The sequence below is a fragment of the Nothoprocta perdicaria genome, unplaced genomic scaffold (assembly GCF_003342845.1).
Source record: "Nothoprocta perdicaria isolate Ctin4 unplaced genomic scaffold, notPer1 scaffold_0, whole genome shotgun sequence".
In the NCBI taxonomy this organism is placed as follows: domain Eukaryota; kingdom Metazoa; phylum Chordata; class Aves; order Tinamiformes; family Tinamidae; genus Nothoprocta; species Nothoprocta perdicaria.
The window spans coordinates 9,167,455-9,188,122 of record NW_020454092.1 but is presented as its reverse complement, the minus strand read 5'-3'; the positions used below and the strand labels follow the sequence as shown (position 1 = coordinate 9,188,122).

The window sequence follows — 20,668 nt, the reverse complement described above, 5'->3', positions numbered from 1 at the left end:
CAAGAGTCAAGTGTAGAAATAACGCCCTACTGTGGAGTGTATAATAGACTCTGAAAGAGCTGGCGCGTTTGTAGCAGGCTGCATTGGGAGATAATCGTATCTTTGTGCGGGCAGCCTGGCTATTATCAGCGGCCTCGTGCTCTCCAAGGCCTGATAGAGAGCACTGGGTGACAGCGAGGCCAGGTGTAGTGTAGGGGAAGAGTGGACTTGCTCTTTAAATTTAAAATACACGTAGATTTAAAATACATGTGGAGAAGTGAGACTTTGGGGTCTYCCCTACTCTGCAAAGTCTGTTGTGTGGTATTGCCTCATGCTGTCGGGGACTGGGAGTTTGCTGGAAAGAGCCCCTGTGAGGGTATGGTATTTCTAAGGCTGCCTGTGAGAAAAATGTGAGTTCCCCTCCTTTTTTTTTTTAATTGTTTTTAATTTATTTATATTTGTGTGTGTGTATTCATATGTTTAGATTTTGAAGCATGGTGGAGCAAAGTTTGTCTGTAGGCAGCACCTCGTGGATGGGTTTGTGCTTCTTGTTTGGGCTTCTGCATGAACTGTGTGGAAGTAATCAGCAGCACAGACCCTAATTTTTATGGTTTAGCTCAACTTTGGGTGTCCCTAGGAACTTTTGAGGAAAAAGCTTTGTTTGTGCTGTGCCCCTTCAGTAGCATTGCTATTTTCTTTTTTTTTTTTTTTTTCTCTAGTTATTACTTCCTTTTACAGAGCTTGAAGGGATGTGCCACTTCTCAGATCATCACCAACTATTCAGATGTAGTTACAGCTAGAATAGAAGTTTTTATATTTGCCTGAATGGTAATTTCTAACTTATAAAGATTCCTGTTTTGGACTTTTTTAGTTTCATGAACAGAGGTTTCTGGGAAAGCATCTGAGTTCAGAGGTTTCTGAGTTATGGTGTTACTCATGTGCTATCAGAGAAAGCACCATTCTTTGTTGTCACAAAGGCAATATTGCTGGCCTTATGGTTTAGGAAATTGTTTTGAAGCAAACCAGCTGACTGGATGCTTTTTACTACACTCTTGCTCTCAAATGCTTAAGTATCATTTTCAAGCACARCCCTCATGGGTAAGATGCAAACAAATGGGAACCATCTGATTGCAGCATCTGAAATAACAAAATCACTCAGAAAATTAATTTGAGTCAGTCACTASTTGTGTGATGTTTGGATGAGTCTTMTGCGTCTTCTGCAAGAATATTTTGTCAGACTTGCCAGGCCAGATTTTTGAGGGCAAGTTTTAAGCTTGATGGTGGTTATTGCTTGTTCCCTCCAGTAGAAGTTGGCCCGTTCACTCCGTATGGAGACCGAGCCTCTCTGCCTAGCCTGTTAGATAGGCTCATGTCAGCATCTGAATACATTTCCCTTAGTTAACTTCATTTTGTTGGAACTGATTTAAGAAACGGAGGCTTCCTCACTAAAAGTGCTTTGTTTCTAACCACTGCTGATTCTTTCCTGCTTTTGAAGGGACAGTGGAAAACAAAACTGTGTGAAATGGCCATCAGAGCAGTTGACTGTGCAAATGCAATGTGTTTGGAGCAGAAAACAGTCCCAAGTGTGACTTCTCTCAGGAATCTTATTTGCCTTTGTGGTGGCAGTTGAAGACCTATAAGGTTATGAGCGTCTTGGTTTGTTCGTGATTAAGCATAATGAGGCAGCAATGCAGAAGAAAAGTCACATTTGCTAGTTATTAGAAAAAAAAAAAAAAAGGAGGAAATGGTCTGGACTAAAGAACAATGTGCTGGTATTAGAAGGATCATTAAAATAAAAATAAATGCATGTCCACTTGCCTAGGACTGAGTGACATGGTAGTTACCACCTTATCTGTGGTTGACGTTGGCAGTCATGTTGCTTATTATGATATCTATTATGGTCATAAATAAAGATGTTGCCTTGATTACACACTGTAGAAGCCTTTATTAAGCAGACAGACAACCACACCCTCAGTAATGCATATTCTGATGTACAAAGAGCAGCGTATGTGAAATGCATGAGAAGGCAGACGCAGTGGTGGTTATGCATATTCTAGCAGGGGYGATCGCCGCCGCGGCGCGCTCGGTCCTGCTGGTCCCTCGGAGGGATCACCGCGGAGGTCGGCGTTTGGGGGAATTTGCCTCAACGTGGGTTCTGAAGGATGGCTCTGTGGTTCATTGAACTGTGGCAAAAGATGGGGGGGTGGCGTGGGGACGGGCGGGCTGCTGGATAAGCCTGGGAGAGCCGGAGCTACGCCGAGGCTGGAGGCAGTGCTGAGCTCAAGTGAGCGGCTTGAAAGGCCCCACATATGGAGCCCAACGCAGAGCATGGGGAAGGAGGGCAGGACACGCGGACAGGAGAAAAACAGCAGCTGGGAAGTGGTGGGAGAGAGAGAAACCCAGGGAGAAACCCCATCCACGTGCTGTGTTCAGCGATGGTCGTTCCTGTGTCTGCAGCTCCTTTGGTTTTAAGTGGTCAGTCTCGCTGAGAAGCGCATGCTCATTTATCTTTAGTGTTTTTTCCCCAAATAAACCTATGCAGTAACGATGAACATTGGGGCTGCACAGGCTCACAGCTAAACCGCATGCTGGTTTCATGGAGAAAGCTGCCTTGCTTGGGGGCTGGTGTGACATCCATGGCACGGAGTGTGGCAAGCAGCTCATGTCCTCTGGGAGTCCCGGCTGAGACGGGATGCCAGACACCAGCCTGCAGGGAGGGCACTGCCCGGGGTGTCGGGGGGCMTCTGTCTGAAGAGGGCTGCCCAGCGCACGTGGGGCTGCGCGTAGCAAAAGGGAGAGCGGGGAGGGGTGCAAGTGATGCCCCTTTGGCTTTGGTAGCTTGGCACACTGTGTGATGGGTGCATTTACTGCAAGCTCTCAGGGCTTCAGAGTTCAGCATTAGCTGTGCTGAGCGTGGGATCGCGACATGCTCAGATGTACTTCAGCTTCAGTAGTGAAATACACCTCTGGTGCAGCGCACGTGCAGTGCGGAGCATGGGGAGAAAAGCAGGTTTCTTCTGTCTCTCTAGCCTCACCTGGACAGCGACCTTAGGAAGAGATGCGATTCATCTGTGAATACTGGAGCAAACAACAGCTAATGCATTTCACCGGAGGTGCCAGGGAGCCAAATTGTAATGCTTTTGCACAGCTCTTTAAATGAGTGATTTATATCTTTACTTTGATATTTTCAATTTATGTATTCTTTGTATACCGTTTTAAAAGCCATTCTAATGGAGATCAGTAGATTCCTTTGGACTAGTAGTTCTGAAGCGGGTTTGTTTGCTGTGAGGCATTAAATAAAGAAAATGGAAGAAACCTGCAGAGCACCTGCAGATGGCACTTTGTTCTCAATCCATTCAGATTTAGCTCACTATATTTAAATGAGCCGTTAATTAAAGAAAACTAAATCAAATAGGTGTGGGCTGTAAAAGGCAATCTTCAGAGGGTGCTGGCCACCTCTTCAGCTGCACTGACGCTTGGATATGGGGTGTATGATAAACGGGCACGTCAGGGCTGGAGCGGGTGTAGGATCTCACAGATTCGGGCCTGGATGTGAGTGAGGCCTCAGGAACAGGCATGAGCTTTCGTTCCTCATTTCAAGTCTCTGGTCTAAAGCAGGTGAAACTGAAAGATTTAAAGCCAATATTAAAAAGCTTTCCAGAGCCAGAAAGCATTTCATTTCATTGGGAAAGATGTCTGAGACTCAATTACGTTGCTCTAAAAGGTCCCAGGCCGACCATTCAGGTACGGAAAACGCAGGCCCTCATTTGGTTCCTGAACAACAAGCTCCATCTCTTCTCATTTTACACCTTGCCCAGACCTGAAGGGGTTACATTTTAAAAATGAATAATGACTAGATTTATTCGTCATGGACAAACGATGACAGCTGTTGAGATGCTCCCGTTAGCGCTTCCCAGGGGATAAAGTCAGGCTGGTTCTGAGCGCCGCCAGAGCCGCCTCGTCGKCAGCGCGGATCATTCGCGCCCCTCGCTCGCAGGGAATTTCCTTCCCACAAGTGAGCCGAAGTTTCCTGGGCTAAAATGGAGCTCGATATGGATTGTGTGGAGCCGCGGTGGCGCGGACGGGCCTGAAGCCGCGGCTGTTTAAGTGCCCGTGTGAAGACAGGCTGCTTAATGAATACGAGGGGCGATGATTGATGAGACCCTGCGCTGAAAGCCGCGGCGCTCGGCGAAGCWCTCCTGCATCTGGGCACGCTATGGAAAATATGAAGGAATGTTGAGGAAGCTTATTTGCAAGAGGATATGTACCTGTAAGCAATTCTTTTTCTTTATTTTCTTCTTGAATATGGTGAAAGAGCCGTGGGGGAAAAAATGTGCGCGCCGTTTTCCTAAGAGGAAGCAGATTAGTGAGCAAACAAAGCCCTTTTTTAAGAGCTCCTCTCTGGTGGCGAAGGCTTCGTGTCTCTCATAAATGAGCTCGGTGGGGGGAATTGTMGGAGGGGAGCGTACTGGAGATTATTTAATGTTGGGATGTGGTGCTGATTCCTCTCCACGCCTTTTCTGGAGTCTGGGTGCTTAAGCCCATGTTGAATTTGGCACCTTATGATTTGCAGATGAGCTGGGGGAAAAAAAAAAAAAAAAAAAAGATCCTAGTTCAAATAATTACTGTGATGAGAAGCCAAGGATTGGGGAAAATGCCTTTTAATGACGATGTGTTGCCGTTTGTTTTTGCTCTCCTTTCCTGAACTCCGTGTTGGGGTTTCTTTCTGTTCTTTGTTTCTCTTTCTGYGCGGCGCACGTGCTGCTGGAGGGCTTGGTGTGCAGCCCTGCGAGAGCCTCTGGGCTTTCTGTGCCGCTCCCGCACCAGGAAATGCTGCCTGGTTATTGAACGATACTCTAATGAGATAAACACTTCWTTTTAATGCCTATTTTGCAGAGTTTTAAAGAAAAACGTGACTAAACTTAAACATATTCTGGAAGGGGCATGGGGTGTCTGTTTGCTCACTAATACTCAGCTTACACGGAAATGAGAGTTGATTTAATTACTATAGTGTTATAGAAATTAAGTACTCTTTTTTTCCTGATTTCTATTTATTATATGAAACAGCAAACCACACCCTTTCCTGTGTTTGAAGGTATGTGTTTTTAAAAATGCAGATAGAGGATTCAAGTTAAATAAGGCACCATTTAGCCTGTAATGCAGCTGACCAGAACTTTGTTACCAGATAGAAGTGGTTTTGAAGTAATAATAAAGTATTTGCTGTTATGAATATGATGATGACTTGCTCTTGGCTGATATACTTGCTCTATGGCAGGTATTTGCTTAATACAGAATATAGGCTTTTGAAACAAATGTAAATGGGGTAATTTTTCCCCAAAGTTTTTTTGTTGGAGATGTGCACAAGTTGATCCACCTCACTTAAACCCCCTTGCTAGAGGTTTGGGGAATTACAGGCTTTGAACTATGGTGTAGTCCACCTGTGCAGCTCCTACTGAGGAACATTTCTGAATTAATTCCTATCTGAACTAGAGTGTATCTATTTGGGAAACCAAATCATAAAAACGCTCCGTAGTAGATGTCACCTCTTTGATAGTGCTTCCTGTGATTAATTGCATAAAATCTTTTATTTAAAGAAAAGGCAATTAACTTTGTAAACTTAAGGTTTGATCTCTGATTTCAATTCCATGGAGGTTGCTTGTTGTATGTTTTCTATTAACTATAAAACAATAAATTGTATCAAAACGACACTAATAAAGCTTTATTTGCTATGTTAACACAGAATATAATCAAGCAACTTGTTAAGCCTCTTGTCAGGCTAAACAAATTCCCCTCAAGAGAACTTCCATTTAATTTAATTAAAATCCTATTTTCCAATCCTTTAATCATTCTCATGGCTCTTCATGGCTCTTCTCTGAGCTGTTTTCAAGTTATTCATCTTATTTTTGAATTGTGTATGTCAGAAGAGAATGTTACCAGTGTCAAACAGGAGGGCAGTACAATCTCCACAACCAGATTAGGGTGCTGTGTAAAGGACAGATCTCACATCTGTCTGGCATCTCACATCCTAAATGCAGCTTGTTTTCCTTAACTGTGTGTGACCTTAAAATATTTCTGATGTTAAAGTTSACGCATTTGCTTGTCTTGATGTTTTGGCTGAAAAAAATAGTTTGAGATTTTTGGAATTACTTGCTTTTTCTTTTCCTTTAGATGTTATTTATTTATTTGTAGTCCTTTCCATATTTCAGGCCTTTTTGAATATCGAAATTAATGGCATAGAGATGTCCTCAGCCCTCTGTCTTAAATCGTTGGGTGCTGTTTATTTCAGTGCTGTGCTTTGACTGGACTAAACTACCACATTTCTATTGGAAATGTGTTTTTTGACCTGCAACAATTTTGTGTCTAGCTATTAATTAGCATTAGTCTTCCCATTAGCAATTTGGGAAGGCTGATTTGCTCAAGGCTGCTAGGCCCAGAACTTTTCTATTTTCCCCGGTTTTTCCTCCTTTTTTTTTTTTTTTTTTTCTTTTTTTCCCTTTTCATTGTAGATTCCACAAGAACATGTCTTTAGTAGTATTAACTTATTAGCTTACGTTGAGTTCAGTTATCACATTTCACTCCTTATTGCCTACCTAGGAGCCTGTGTTTGGGCTCAGACTTTCCCAGGTGCTTTCCTGAATAAAGATGGAATGAATCGTGTGCTTGAAATGTTGGCTGAATTAAATTTTGCAAAGTAAAGGTTTCTGAAACAGATGGTGGGGAGGTAGTTTCCTTGGATTGCCTGGATGGATATAGGCATGGATGGATTGGGTCTTAAATCTTGAATGAAGTGTCCGTGTTGAGAAGCTATTTGATGGGAACTGCAGTGGTTTTTCTAGCCTTAATAAATTATGTACAGAATCTATATGAGCTGTCCAAATATTTGTCACCTTTCAACCTTAGGCCGTTTTTAAAGCGGGTCATCTAAGCTGTGTAAAATTGCAATATAAGCAGTCCTCTGGAACTGGAGTGACCTTCACTGAGAATCCAAGTGAATGTAATTCATTTTAGGTTAATTTATGTTCACATTTGGAAGTAGAGGCTACAATTYCCTTTGGATATACACAAAGGGCTTAGCATGTTTTAATTCACATAATACTTCCTTTCTATGGATTTGAGGTTGTTTTTGCTTTTTATCCGTATAGACAAACCCTGGAGATCACTTGAAATGGATTTGTGGCACTGGGGCTCTCTGATTAATAACTGTTTATCAGCAGCATAGGTGTTGCAGTGTGATCTTTCGTGTGTAGGTCTGCCTGTTTTGTGCTGTGCAGGCCGGGTGTACAAGGGCCGCCTGTTCCTTCTGACCCCACTCCTTTTGGATCCTTTGGATGAGTTTCACAACAGCTTGCTTGTGTTCTTGCTTGGACCACAACCTATGGCAAAATAGYTCTCAAACAGGACTAAACCTAAGAGATTAATACTTTCGGTGCCTAACATCTCATCTGTGCTTTGTATCTTTCTGCTGTAGACCTGTAGCTTATTCTTTTTATCTAGAGGCCTTCATGAAGGTTTAAAATGTAGTGGCTGCAGTAGCAAAGGATTGGGCTCGGTGTTTAGGAACGAACAGTCATTCCAGAGTAACTGGATTTTTAGCATGAAGAACCTGCTGAGATGAGAACTGGCCRAGCTGTGCTGTGCATCACTAAGACACACAACGTGCTTTCTGTCAGGTGGACACGTTGCTCAGGGAGTCTTGGCTTCATCAGACTTACAGTTGAATATGATTTTCTTTGACAGATAAGAATTTTGATGATGAAGACTCCGTGGATGGGAACAGACCTTCCTCAGCCAGCTCCTCTACATCCTCAAAGGCCCCTTCCAATTCCCGCAGAGTTGGGATGGGGACTGCCCGCAGGCTTGGCTCTGCAGCTCTGGGCTCAAAGTCTTCAAGTAAGGAAGCAGGATATATAAATCACTTTTATGTAAAATATTTATAGTGCTCAAGCATGAGCTTATTTCAAGGCTTTTAAAGGATACTTAATATCCAGACTGGCTTCCAGGATCCACTAACAAATTTTCTCCTATGAGATCACTGCCTATACGTTGCCTGAATGCCACAAACATGTTTTGGTTGAGTGAATCTGCAGCCATTCCCTGTACTGCCCCAGTCACCTCTGTAGCCGAAACTGGTTGCACAAGCTGAAGTTGAATGTGTAGCTGTAAGCGATCTAAAACTGGCAGATTGGTTTTCTTTTAAGACCTTTCAGCTTTGCTGTACTGAAAATATAAAAAGAAACAGAGCACTAATTTTAAACGTGAGCAACTCCCCTAAATGGGATTATAAAACACTCTTAGAGATGGAGGAAGTTCTCTTCATCAAACAGTCTCCATCTGATTAGTATTCCAGAGACTATTTCTTGTCCTTATCATTTGTCTGTTTGTACAACTGTCAGGAGATGTGCACCTTCATCTATTATAGATAGGATTAAATCCTTTAAAATAAAATCTCCCTTCATAATTAAAGTAAATATTCCCTTTCATCTATCAGACTGTATCCCTTAACTGCTGAGTGGCTTCTTCAGTGTTGTGTCTTCTGTACCTGGGGTTRTACTAGGAATGTGCAGTCTGTTCCTGGTGTTGAATTTTCCTGTCCCTGTTTTCGTTGCATTTGCAGCACTCTGAGACTGTGTGGGTACTGAACTCTCTCCTCATTAGGTGTCTTGGTAGCTGGTGGTTTCTTAATTGATTTTTTTTCTTGATAAGAAGATTGAAAAGGCTTTTTCATTCCTCAGCAGCCAAAGAGGGAGCAGGTGCTGTTGATGAGGAAGACTTCATTAAAGCATTTGAGGATGTCCCAACAGTTCAGGTAAGTAGAAATGTAGATTTAAACATRCTAAACTACTAGACAGTGAAGGTGAATATAGGATCTAGACCTAATCTGGCATCTTACCCTTCAGTGCTGCCAAACCCTTATTAAGGGCAAGGTAAGCTTGGCCTTCATGGCAGCTGAGCTACACATGTACCCCCTCAGGTGCCTCTGTAGTTCAGAGGGGAACACTGACTTCGTATATTGTTGTGTGCTACATGCATCATTCTGGTGAATCTGCTTTTAATTTAGTTTCCAGAGGTTGGTACATCATGACTGGTGAGTAGCTCTGAAAGTGTAGCTAGCTGTTTGTGCTGCAAAGCAGGAGCTTTGCCTATTGACTTTCCATGTGTTGCAGATGTCAGTTATATAGTAGATTTTTTTTTTTAAGACTAGAAGTATGCTTCTTCAAATTTTGAAGCCACAGTAAAATAATAAAAGATGATCTTTTAAATGTCTTGTGATCACTTACTGTTTTTTGATTGTGGGAAACGTATGCACTAACCTTGGTGGGCAATGCTGGTTTGCATGTGATGATTAAGAATTGAGAGGCAAAAGGATACAATATAGTTGGGGAATAGTCTCATTACCTGGAGTACATTTCGTATCTTGATGCTACTTTGTGTTTAAATCTACAGATCTATTCCAGCCGAGATCTTGAAGAATCCATAAACAAAATAAGAGAGATACTGTCAGATGATAAGCATGACTGGGAACAGAGAGTGTCTGCTGTAAGTCGTTAACCTACATATTACCTCTTTTAGTATAAGCTTTTCTTGCAGTAAATTTAGTCCTGTGATGGGGGAATCTCTATGTGAGACTAAAGTGCAATTTAAGTTGTGAAAATGTGTTATGTTGTCATATGTTGGGGAAGACAAAATTTACTGAAGTAGCAAAAATTCCCTCTGGCTATAGGGAAATTCTGTAGGGAATTTCCACTTAACCGGGAATTTCCACTTAACTTTCATTCCCACTTCTGCAAGGAGAAATAGTGAGCAGTTCAGAAAGTCCTGTTTATTTAATAAAAGGGTAAGGGTATGTAAATTCCATGTGAGGAGCAAGGTGGCAGCAAATCAAGCGTGTTGCATGCATGCCAAGCTTGAGTCTTATTTACAGAGATGAGTTGTGTTTCAGTGGTATAAATTGATCCAGGGCCTTGCCTGTGCTATAGACTTTGATCACGGGTATATCAACTGTGACATGCCTGTCAAATCCCATATTCCAGATGTAAGTGGTGCTGATTCAGCTTGCTTCAGTTGTGTTTGCTGAGCTGAATAACAGGGAGCCTCCTATTCCCCGGCACACGTGGGCGTCCAACAGGGCACCTCTGGGATGAAATGGAGGTGCCATTAATATTAATAGAAATCCTGCCATTTTGATGAGGTTGGGAATCCATTTCTAGTGGAATAACATAATTACTTAAATGAAGTCAGTGGAGCCTCTATAATTAAAACCTGAGTATGAGGCCTGGCTGTGAAGTCCAACCATCTCATTATGGAGACAATTGAGAGAAGCCAGGTTTTTATGTTTGGCATAAGATGCTACAATGCTATAAATAAATGGCCATTGTATGGAGGAGACTCTCTGAAATATTCTTTCTCAGTGAAAGTGCATTATTAACCGCTTTGATTGATAATGCAGTTAGATTAAACAAGTGCAATATGCTTGGAATCCTATAACACTTATCGCTTACATTGCTAATACCATAAAATCTGAAATTGCCTTGGTGCAGGGGCCTTGGAAACTGAGCATCAGCCCTGAACTTAGCTGTGCATGTATTTATTGCTCATTAGCTGTCACTTTTTTGTCTTGGGGTGCTAACAGCTGAAGAAGATCCGCTCCTTGCTCTTGGCTGGAGCTGCAGAATAYGACAACTTCTTCCAACACTTACGACTTTTGGATGGAGCATTTAAATTATCCGCTAAAGACCTGCGATCTCAAGTAGTGCGAGAGGCTTGTATCACACTGGGGTAAGTTTACTTTGTAAACCAGCTTATAATATGCTATAGAAAAATGGAACAAACCCTCATTAAACCACATGTAGGATGCAAACTATTCTATTAGTACTGTGTAAATAAAGTTGGAATGGTGTGGGATTTTTTTTTGCCACATCCTATTAAAATTGTTCTTGCACAGGCCAGTGATTAAAGTTGTGTGAGCCTGTGCTTGAGTTTTAGGTGAAGTTCATGAAGGATGCAATGAATGAGCAAGCCATGACTTCAGACTTTAAAATTAGAAACCTTCATGCATATTTTGGATCAGATGTTRGATCTCATTTGGACTATGTTTAACTGGAATCGCTTGGTTAATTTTTGATGAAATTTAGCTATCATAATCCCAGAACTGTATGAGTTATTCATGGACCAAATGGTGACTGCAGAAATAGGCATGTCAAGTGCATTTGTTTCGAGTACGTCACTTTTTTAATAGAAGAGACTGGAGGGAGACGTCTTTTTATTGTTGATTTAGGTATGTAGAATAGATGTGCTAGATTTTGCAGTGTTCTCTGAAATTAGACTCAGAATCAGCCACATAAGGAGGGGAAAACTTGGGCTGCAGAACTGAGCACTCAGTTGTACCAGTTACTGGCAGAACTGTGTGTGCTGGCAGAGTTGCATGTGGGGCTGTGAAATAAGGTGAGTGCTACTGGTGTCCCATCTCTCCAGTTTGATGGGATTTCAGCATAAGTCTTGTGTAAGGAGCACAGGACCGAGTGGTTATGTGATGTTGCTACTGATGTGTGGGGATAAATGTGCTCACCCAGTCAGTGATTCTCCTCTGCCTCAGGAGAGCTATTTAAGCTAAGCTGTCACTGAGTGTGCAGTGAGTCTGTGACTACACCTATGTTTTAATGCTTGGCTAAGTAGGATCCTCTCTGAAATGAGGCCAAATAAGTGCTGCAGCTGGGCCACCTAAGATCTTACCAAGTTAGACAAGCAGTTGGAAACTGCATTAGAATCCAGCTGTCACTGTAACCCATGGCTAGTGCTTCCTCTGACTTCACTGGGGCCAGGATTTTACCCAAGTCCGCAGTAAAACACTGGCAGTCAGTGAGCCATCTCTCTGAGCCATCTTTCTGCTCAGGGAAATCCTGGTGTTCTTGTTCCAGGGAGTGAAGTTTTTAATCAAAATGAGAAACTAAAGAATCAAACACCTAGTAATTGCATTACTTTTGATTGTAATGCAAACAGAAGCATTGGAGACAGAAGGGAGGATATTCCTGATGCTTCTGAGGCTGCAAAACAGCATGGGAAATATCTGCGTTCGAAGCATTTGTCTTGAATCTGAGTTCTGGTTAAACTGAAATACAAGTGGAACAGTTTCTCTGGTCATGCCTGCACTTCCTGTCCAGCAGTAATTATTAGGCCACGAGTAGGGAAATTTTGAACGAAATACATTGATCCAGTGTTTATTTTTGACCATTTATTCTTTGCTGCTGTGTGAAATGCTCTCAGAGTAAGTGCACTGCATTGTTTTCAACAGCACTTTTGGAAATTTATATATGTTAAGGTAAAGTAATTTCAGAGAAACTATGATATGAAATAATTATTATAAGTATTAAACGTCCCACTGGTTTGTCAGTAAAGCTTCAGCTGCATCTCTTGCTTTAAGTCCAATTTTTCACATCTCAGGTAAGCATAAATCATAGTATTAATTTCAAATTGTTATTCTAAAAAATATGTTACTGAAATATTCTCTGTCTTGGTTTTAAGGCAGTTGCAAAGAGCTGAATGTCAAATGTTCTGTAGAATTCTGACACAGTTAATCGTAGCATGACTTCATTCTGTTTTTCAGACATTTGTCATCAGTTTTGGGAAACAAGTTTGACCATGGGGCAGAAGCCATCATGCCAACAATTTTTAATCTAATTCCCAACAGTGCCAAAGTCATGGCCACTTCTGGTGTTGTAGCAGTTAGATTAATCATTCGAGTAAGTATACGTCAAAAGAGGAAAAAATGTTATCACTTCCAGATACTGAAATGTTTCTGAGACTTGTGGGGGAAAATGAATATAAATCCAATGAAAATTACRTTAAGACCTAAGCTACTTGCCTGATTTGTGTTAAGCTTGGCTGCCTCAGATGTCATGCAGTCTTTTCTTAATGTTTTAGGGAACAAGCCCTGTAAAATAGAAAAATAAGTAAACGCAGTAGGTGTTTCTTTTCACTGCCTGAAACTATCTTGTAGGTAGACACTTCCATTAGTAGGACAGAGTCCCAATTTTATGCCTAGTGAGGCACTGGGTAAACTCTGGATTGCTTGACGTCCTTGAGGGTTTTAGCTCCTCCTGTAGCAACTTCAGCATTTTGGCTTGCTGGAGCCTGTTGTAATAGAAGAAAACAAATGTGAAGTCTATGCTTGTGAAAATATCCCTTTATTTCAAAGCTCTGATTTTAAGAGTTGTATGAAACAAAGTATTTACATATTGGAGAAAGCGGCCTTTCATTCCATTGAATTGTAGTGTAAAGCTTTCTTCCTGTTTTTTGTTTCTGTTCTAGCATACGCATATCCCTCGATTAATACCCATCATAACAAGTAATTGTACCTCCAAGTCTGTTGCTGTTAGAAGGTGAGCATTTGGTTTGAATTTCTTATTTAGCAGTAGCTAGGTTCACATATAATTTTGGTAACACTCATATATTTTAGTCATTAATTTCTTCTCAGAAAAAAAACAGCACTTAAAAATGATTTGTGATTATGTGTTGTTAGAATTGTGTCTTGTTATTGTGACTTCCTTCAAGATCCTTTCTGATCTTAAATTCTAAGTGCACTCCAGTTGGTCTGACCCCTCTGGGTGACTTCTGCTTATGCTCTGCAGATCAGTTCTGTTGTAGTCTGAGCAGGAGGTCTTTGTGCTTGATGACTTGTGACAGACCTTGCACAAGTTRCATAGTATAATTTTGTCTTAGCCTCCTGAAATGAGGAAGGGAGACTAAATCTGAACAGGTATGCCTTCATATCAAACTCACGTGAAGCTTCCATGTGAAGCTTCAGCAAACAAGTACAAATCGTTAATTTGGATCTTTTGCTCTGTTCRGTGAAAAAGGAGCTTTTCAGATGGTTTTGTTCTGTTAACTCCCTCTTCAGACTTCTGTCTAAGAGGTCACTCTAGTTGTTTCAGACTGTTTATTGATGGCAATTGCAGAGAGATGGTGTTTTGGGGAAGTCTTTAGTAAGTTGTCTAATGTTCAGTAAACATCCATAGTGAAAGATGACTGTGCAGTAGCAGGTGTGGTGAAATCACTGTGCTTCTGTTAACTTMAGCACTTCTCCTGTTTCTTTTCTCAGGCGCTGTTTTGAATTTTTAGACTTGCTGTTGCAAGAATGGCAAACTCACTCCCTAGAAAGGTAAGCTCTGAAAACAATTCAGGGGTTTCAYTCTCTCCTAACGTCTGGGGAAGTTGGGCCTGCAGAATGATACACATCCTTAAAGAATGGTCCAGTAGGTGGGATCCAGGATGTTTATTGTGGTGAAAAGGCACATCTGGGACACCTGGCTGAATGCATCCCTAAACCTGCCAATATTTATGCCAATATTTAAAACCACGTGTAGTAGCCTTGACCTCATCTAGGAGGAACACTTGAGAACTGTATGGTAGTTGATACAGTATGTGTGGAAGAGTTTGGGATGCAATTTCCTTAATCTCAAACTGCCCCAAACTCTTTTAAGGGTTAGGTATTCTTGTACACGGGCTGTTTCCCTAGCTAGCTAAAGGCTGACCTTGGAAGTACCCTGCTTGCCTTTTCTTGCTCAGTCGCCTGGGTGAAAGAAAACTGACTGCTAAGGATGAGTAAATAAAGCCACCAAAGGAGCCTRTGTGAAAAATGGAGGATCTAATTAACTCCTCTGTTCTTGGAGACCAGTGCAAAATCATCTATTGGGGTCATTGGTCTATAAATTGTGCRTTTTTATGGACAATGTTTCCTTCATATTTCAGACACATATCAGTGTTAGCAGAAACAATAAAGAAGGGAATCCATGATGCGGACTCAGAAGCCAGGATAGAGGCAAGAAAGTAAGTACAAACTATTGTTGCTGTTTATTTTAATTTTACTCATTAAATTGCCTATAAATTGATTCCTGGAAAGTGCCGAGTGCCTTCAACTCCTTGGTTTGCAGCAGGAGGGGAAAGCCTTGTCTCTGCAGCATTGTAAAAGGGCTGTTTATTAAACTTAAGAAAGTAGAAAGCTTTTTTGAATCAGACCCACACAGATACATTTGACTTCTAGGTGTTGGGCTTTTTTTTAGAAATAGATACTGAGCAGCTAGTCCCAAGCCAATATTGGTTATATATCTTATCTACGTATATATTGGTTATGTATCTGACGAATATCTAGTTGGGACTGGTATCTCCTGTTATGGTAGACAGCAGGAGGGATTTTTCTGTGTTAAAGCTTTCCTGACTGCTCATGCTGCAAAGTGCTCAATGGTGTGTTCCTCATACCAATTGATCTGTATTCTGTGGATCTGCTTCTTCAGCTCCTAATAGTTCCCAAATCTTAAGTGTGTTACAGGGGTTGTAGACTGTTGAAATGATYGGACTAATGAATTGCTGCTGTGTAAGGGCTCTCCTCCACTGACCCCTAAAATCTGTGCTTCACTGACCCCTAAAACAGCACAAGGAATTCTCAGTACTGTGACTGTCTTATTTGCAGGTGTTACTGGGGTTTTCATGGTCACTTCAGCCGAGAGGCAGAGCATTTGTATCACACCCTGGAATCATCCTACCAAAAGGCCCTGCAGTCCCACTTGAAGAACTCTGACAGCATTGTGTCCTTGCCACAGTCAGATCGCTCCTCTTCCAGCTCTCAGGAGAGTCTCAAGTAGGTCTTCTAGTGTCACCACCTTTAACTTGACCTAAAGAACTGCAAGTAAATTCACTGAATTGGAGGAAGCCGTCATGTTGCTTTGGGTACCATTTGCATTATTATGCTTGTGTCTTGTCAGGTCATCATTTGGCCTCAGTGTTTTCGCTGCCCCAAATTACTTCCTTTTGAGATACATATATTAAAGCTGGAAAGCCAGGAAAAGCATGGCTTTTTAAAAATCATTTTCTTAGATCTGTAAAATTTTTAGGAGACTTTTTTGCTTAGGCATTGTTGGTCATTGCTTCCAAGTATTCTTGAAATGGTTTGAAATTCTTTGTTTAGCCTTAATCATAGAGGTGCAAAAAAACCCAAAAAGAAATGAAAAAAAAAAAAAACCCTAAAACCCATAAACCCTTGTTCAGCTAATATACCTAGCATTTTTTCTTGATGCCTTTATTAAAAAAAAAAAGATACTCTATTTATACTCTATTTATGCTTATGCAACAAGCTTTATTAGTCTATTCCTGTAACTAAATGGTATGCTCAACAAAGAGAGTAGCCGTGTTAGTGGTGACTCTGAAGTGTATTTTGTTCTAATTAATATTTATATTAACTTCTAGCCGTCCGTTGTCTGCCAAAAGAAGTCCTACTGGAAGCACTGCATCTAGAGGTGAGAACCGGAGCTGGAAAAATGCAGCCMGCTGTCGTTGAGGAAACATAAAGTACAAGGACAATTTTGATCAGTTTACTGATCCTTAAAAATGGCACTTTTTTCTTGCATGGATTTTGCGTATGCACAATCACAAATTCTTGCATTGGTTTTGGGGCATATGTATCTTTGTGCATTAACTGATATAGTGGTGCTTTTGAAAGCTGATAAACCTGTTACTGCTTGTATCTCTAAAGGYAAGGCTAGAAAGCCTTGAGAGTCATAGCCAAGGTAGGTTGTTCAGCCTAATAAACTCCTGCTGAAGCTAGGACATGCAACTGCATGGACTGGTTACCCAGTTAGCTTTATTGTTTTCTCTCATTCTCTGTGACTTCATATTTATTGGAGACATGATCTGCACACAAATGTTACGGTGTTAAATTCCACCTTGTTGCTAGTCCATCTGGAATATTTAGGTGCAGCCAAGATGGTTAATGTTGCTGCACCATAAGAGACTTAAGTGCAAGAGATGCATTTAGTCTGAAGAGTAGATTTTAATATGGAATATAACATACAATGGCTTGGTCACGTATAGAAGAAAACATATGCTTTTCTGYCAGCAATAAGTTTGGGTTCTAGCTGGCTTGTGCATTTAATACATCCCTTTGAAACTTTTAATTCAAGGTGAAGTTGAGATAGAGCATGTGTGCCATTATGTAGATACATACAAGTGTTTGCAACCTCAAACTTGAGAAAGGAAGAATCAATAAGTAAGGAGGTTCAAAGATGTTAGCAAAACCTCCAGCAAAGCACAGGATCTGGGCTAATTGACCTGCAGGTCTGTTTTGGCCAGGAGTTTACCAGCTTGTGATGAGTATCATGGCTGAGTTTTCTCAGGTAGGTTCTGTTAGAAATCCCTGTGTTATTGGCTTTGACAGACTTTTTGATCTCAGTATGTAGGCTAGTATCTGATAAAATCATTAGAGGTGGCTCTGAGTTGAAAGCATTGCTATATCTYTGCAGGCAGTGTGCAGAAGCCCATGTTGTCTCAGTAAAGTAGTCTAAGCTGAAATAATTTGAGACCCAGCATAAAGCTGTGCGGAGATCCTATGCTAAAAATAGTATATTAAACTGCTTRACAGACCATTTTGAAGCACACAGCTCAAAAAATTAATCTTCATTCTTTATTTTGTTCCACATCCCCATCTGCAGCATCTACAGTAAGTACAAAGTCAGTGTCAACACCAGGATCTCTGCAGCGATCCCGCAGCGACGTGGACGTGAACGCAGCAGCTAGTGCCAAGTCTAAAGTGACATCTGGAGCATCCACCCCCTTCAGTTCTGCTGCAGCCTTGCCCCCAGGCTCATATGCATCACTAGGTAAATCTGCATATTTTTCTACAGTTGGTTTTCTTTACTACCAGAAAGTATGTAGGTTTTGATTTGAATATTAAGCTGTATTTAAAAATCATGTCTGAGAGATACCTACCAGCTGTCCAGCATCAGGGAATGGTCTCTGCATTTTGGGCTTAAGGTAAAAACTTGAAAAGGGAAGCTTTGATGGTCTTCCTCTGTCTGACGTTTTTTTTCTGGGGGGAGAGTTTCTGTTCTGCCTCTGTGACATTGTTGAGGAGAATGCTTAATGTTCAGGTCCTTTCTGATGTGTCACCTCCTTCTCTTCCTTCCCCGAGGCTGGTTTTCTGTGGTTCATCTTGTTTTGCAAACTGAATCTTGGTTGAGTTGCTCACTTTATCTTTTACAAAAGAGAAAAGAGGTGTAGAAGTGAGGAGAGGAGTTAAGTCTTTTTATTTCACTACACTTCAYTACAGTAAGGACCTAACTAGCCATTCCTTAGACAGACTCTTTCTGGATTATAACCACATGTCACATTTTTTTCCAAGTATTGTATGCTGTTGTCAGGTGCCCTGTTCTTTTCTGACAATAAAGCTTGTATTTGACTTTTATTTTTTCCCCCCTGATGGAGTTGTGCTGTTGCTATCTGGCTGAAGGAGAAGTGCAAGGTGGTGAYTGGTGCTATTTTCTTAGCCTCAACTTGGTTTCATGAGTCTAGGTTTGTCCCAGATAGTGCTGAGCACCTGAGCTGGTTTCTCATTCAGTTATTTTCATACTCACYTAGTTCCAGACTCTTCACTGATTTATCTTCATAAGAGTGGGAAGAATCAGATGTCTTGTCCACACTAGAATCACTGGTCTTAATTTCCATTGTGCAGATTAAGCCTTTACTGAATCAGATAAAACATAACTCCTTTGTGTAGAGCGTTTAGTCTTTAGTTTGACCTTAAACRTTCTGTAAATTATGTAGGATGCTTTCAATAGACTCCTTTAGCAGCTAGATTTTTCTTGTGTCTAAAATATTTTAYCTTGGCATAATTCTCTTGGTTGTATTTGGTTCAGAGATTGTGCAGTAGTTTTTTGTCATGGTTTAAGTTGATTGTTCTTGATGCATTGCCTTAAAAACTTAATACAGCCTGTGGAGCTGAATGCATGTTGGTCTGTGCTCAAAGCTTCCAGTTGCAGGAATTTTGAGTTGCTTTGTATCCTGGTTTCTGTGGCAAAAGTGCTTTAAGACAGTCCTGTGTCATGCGGAAGAGGGGAATAGAGGGGAACAAACTGTTAAAACTGGCTTTGTTTTTTGSTGGGCACTGAAAAGACTGTGTCAGCCTCACGCTTAAGGTGGGACTGTAGCAGAAGTGGCAGACTAGCTCTGACTTAGACGTGTGGTTGTACCTAAAGGATTCTGTTTCCCTTTGAGCTAGTAAGGAAGTTTGTCACCTGTACATTTCCATGAAAGAATTATTGAGACAAAACCCACAGTTTAGCAAAGTTAAGTGTTACTGTAGGATTAAAAAAAACCAAACAAAACCTTAAATATGTTATCCAGATGCTTCAAGCTTGCATTTGCTGCTTAATCAAACTTCCTTTTCCTCTTTCTTTTCTCTGATTATACTGATTCTTCCCTATTAATCCTTTCCTTTATTTTCTTTTTAATTTGCTTAAAGATGGTACTACCACTAAACCCGAGGGTAAGCAGTCGCTCTATGTTAACCGAGGTGTGTCTACAGTCGTACCACCCCTACCTGATCTCTGTTCTCCGAGTGTCACCTGGTTCTCATCCGTGTTCACTGGTGATCTGCATGAAGTGTTGCATGGTTGTTCTGCTCATTTTGATGCCGCCATGGGGTTTTCTTCACTTCTCTGGCCCCCTCACAGGCACTGCTCTGGTTTTATGCCTGACTTTCTGATCACCGAGTTGTATCTGGGTCTCTGTTTCAATGGGTGCTTTYGGTTGAAGGTGACCTGTACACAGATTTTTAAAAAAAGGGCTTGTGTTCTCCAGCTCTAYTATGTGTAAAGGTTTGCTGTGTTTTTCCACCCGAAGCTCAGGTCTCARCTGCCAAATGCTTTCAGGGAGAGACTGGGCAGCAAGAGAGTTTAATGAGATGATCACATGGCAGAAAAATGAGGGCAGTAAACAATGATCCCCAGGGAAAGAGTATTTAGTCAGCCTCTTTAAACCTGAGCAGTCTGTTATTGATAACTGAGTAAGGTGGCATGTGTCTGAGAGAGTTGAGGGAAAGCTGTTTTCTGAGAGAAGGCACAGTGAGCCTAGCAGTTTGGGAGGGCTCCCAGTCCCCTTCTCTGGCTCTTTGTCAAGGCTTGTTCTTTATTTCTCACTTCTCAAGCGAGAAAAGATCACTGAGAAATCACTTTGGAAGTAGACAGGGATAGAAAACAAGAAGCCCCTATGTATAATGAAGAAGAAACCCTCTACAAACCCATTTTTTCCTGATGCAAGTCTCGAGATCTGTTACTGTCATGTGGGACATCTCCTCGCTTGCAGTAGAACATGGTATTCTGAGAAGGGCCACCATGTCCCTGTGGGGTTGGGGTTTCCTTCCCCCCTACCATTGATACATTGAGTTGTTATTTAAAAGGAAGAGATTCTTGCATCTCCTGAACTGGCATTTAATCTTAGTGTTAATAAATGAACTGGCTCTTAACCATGGGCAAGTGTTTAAGCTTTGATCCGTCACTGATAAGGGATGTGAAGTTAACTTAAACATCTATATTTCTAAATCAAAAGCCAGTTGGATGAGAATTCCAAACTGATACAGACTGGAGCTTTCTTACTCATTGCTGACCCTTCTTCTTCCCTTCTCAGTTCCCAAACCTTTCTAGTTTCACTCTAACCGTGGAAAGTTGAATATTAATGTCAGTTTCTGAAATACCCTATGCAGCTCTTTAAACTGCTCTCCTGGGTTGTAAGAAACATTTGTGGAGGGCTGTAAGAAACATTTGTGGAGGGCTGTTTTACCACCTGTCCTCTAAAATACCTTTAGTTTATTAAATTCTTGATGTGAAAGCTTTTTTTTTTTTTTTTTTTTTTTTTTTTTTTTTTTTTT

At 41.2% G+C, this 20,668-nt stretch overlaps 1 protein-coding gene across 3 annotated transcripts in view; it reads left to right on the top strand.

Moving 5' to 3' along the window:
* Nucleotides 1-20,668, top strand: part of CLASP1 (cytoplasmic linker associated protein 1) — a 153,167-nt gene that overhangs the window by 62,028 nt on the left and 70,471 nt on the right. For 2 of the 3 annotated variants that reach the window (XM_026054071.1, XM_026054063.1), the window contains exons 9-19: nucleotides 7,717-7,869; nucleotides 8,712-8,785; nucleotides 9,424-9,516; nucleotides 10,610-10,755; nucleotides 12,581-12,716; nucleotides 13,285-13,355; nucleotides 14,075-14,134; nucleotides 14,725-14,802; nucleotides 15,443-15,610; nucleotides 16,216-16,265; nucleotides 17,457-17,624. In XM_026054071.1, the coding sequence (XP_025909856.1) occupies nucleotides 7,717-7,869; nucleotides 8,712-8,785; nucleotides 9,424-9,516; nucleotides 10,610-10,755; nucleotides 12,581-12,716; nucleotides 13,285-13,355; nucleotides 14,075-14,134; nucleotides 14,725-14,802; nucleotides 15,443-15,610; nucleotides 16,216-16,265; nucleotides 17,457-17,624 (1,197 nt within the window). Of the gene's footprint in view, nucleotides 1-7,716; nucleotides 7,870-8,711; nucleotides 8,786-9,423; nucleotides 9,517-10,609; nucleotides 10,756-12,580; nucleotides 12,717-13,284; nucleotides 13,356-14,074; nucleotides 14,135-14,724; nucleotides 14,803-15,442; nucleotides 15,611-16,215; nucleotides 16,266-17,456; nucleotides 17,625-19,264; nucleotides 19,316-20,668 lie in introns of all 3 variants that reach the window. The other variant, XM_026054055.1, reaches the window with a different exon arrangement.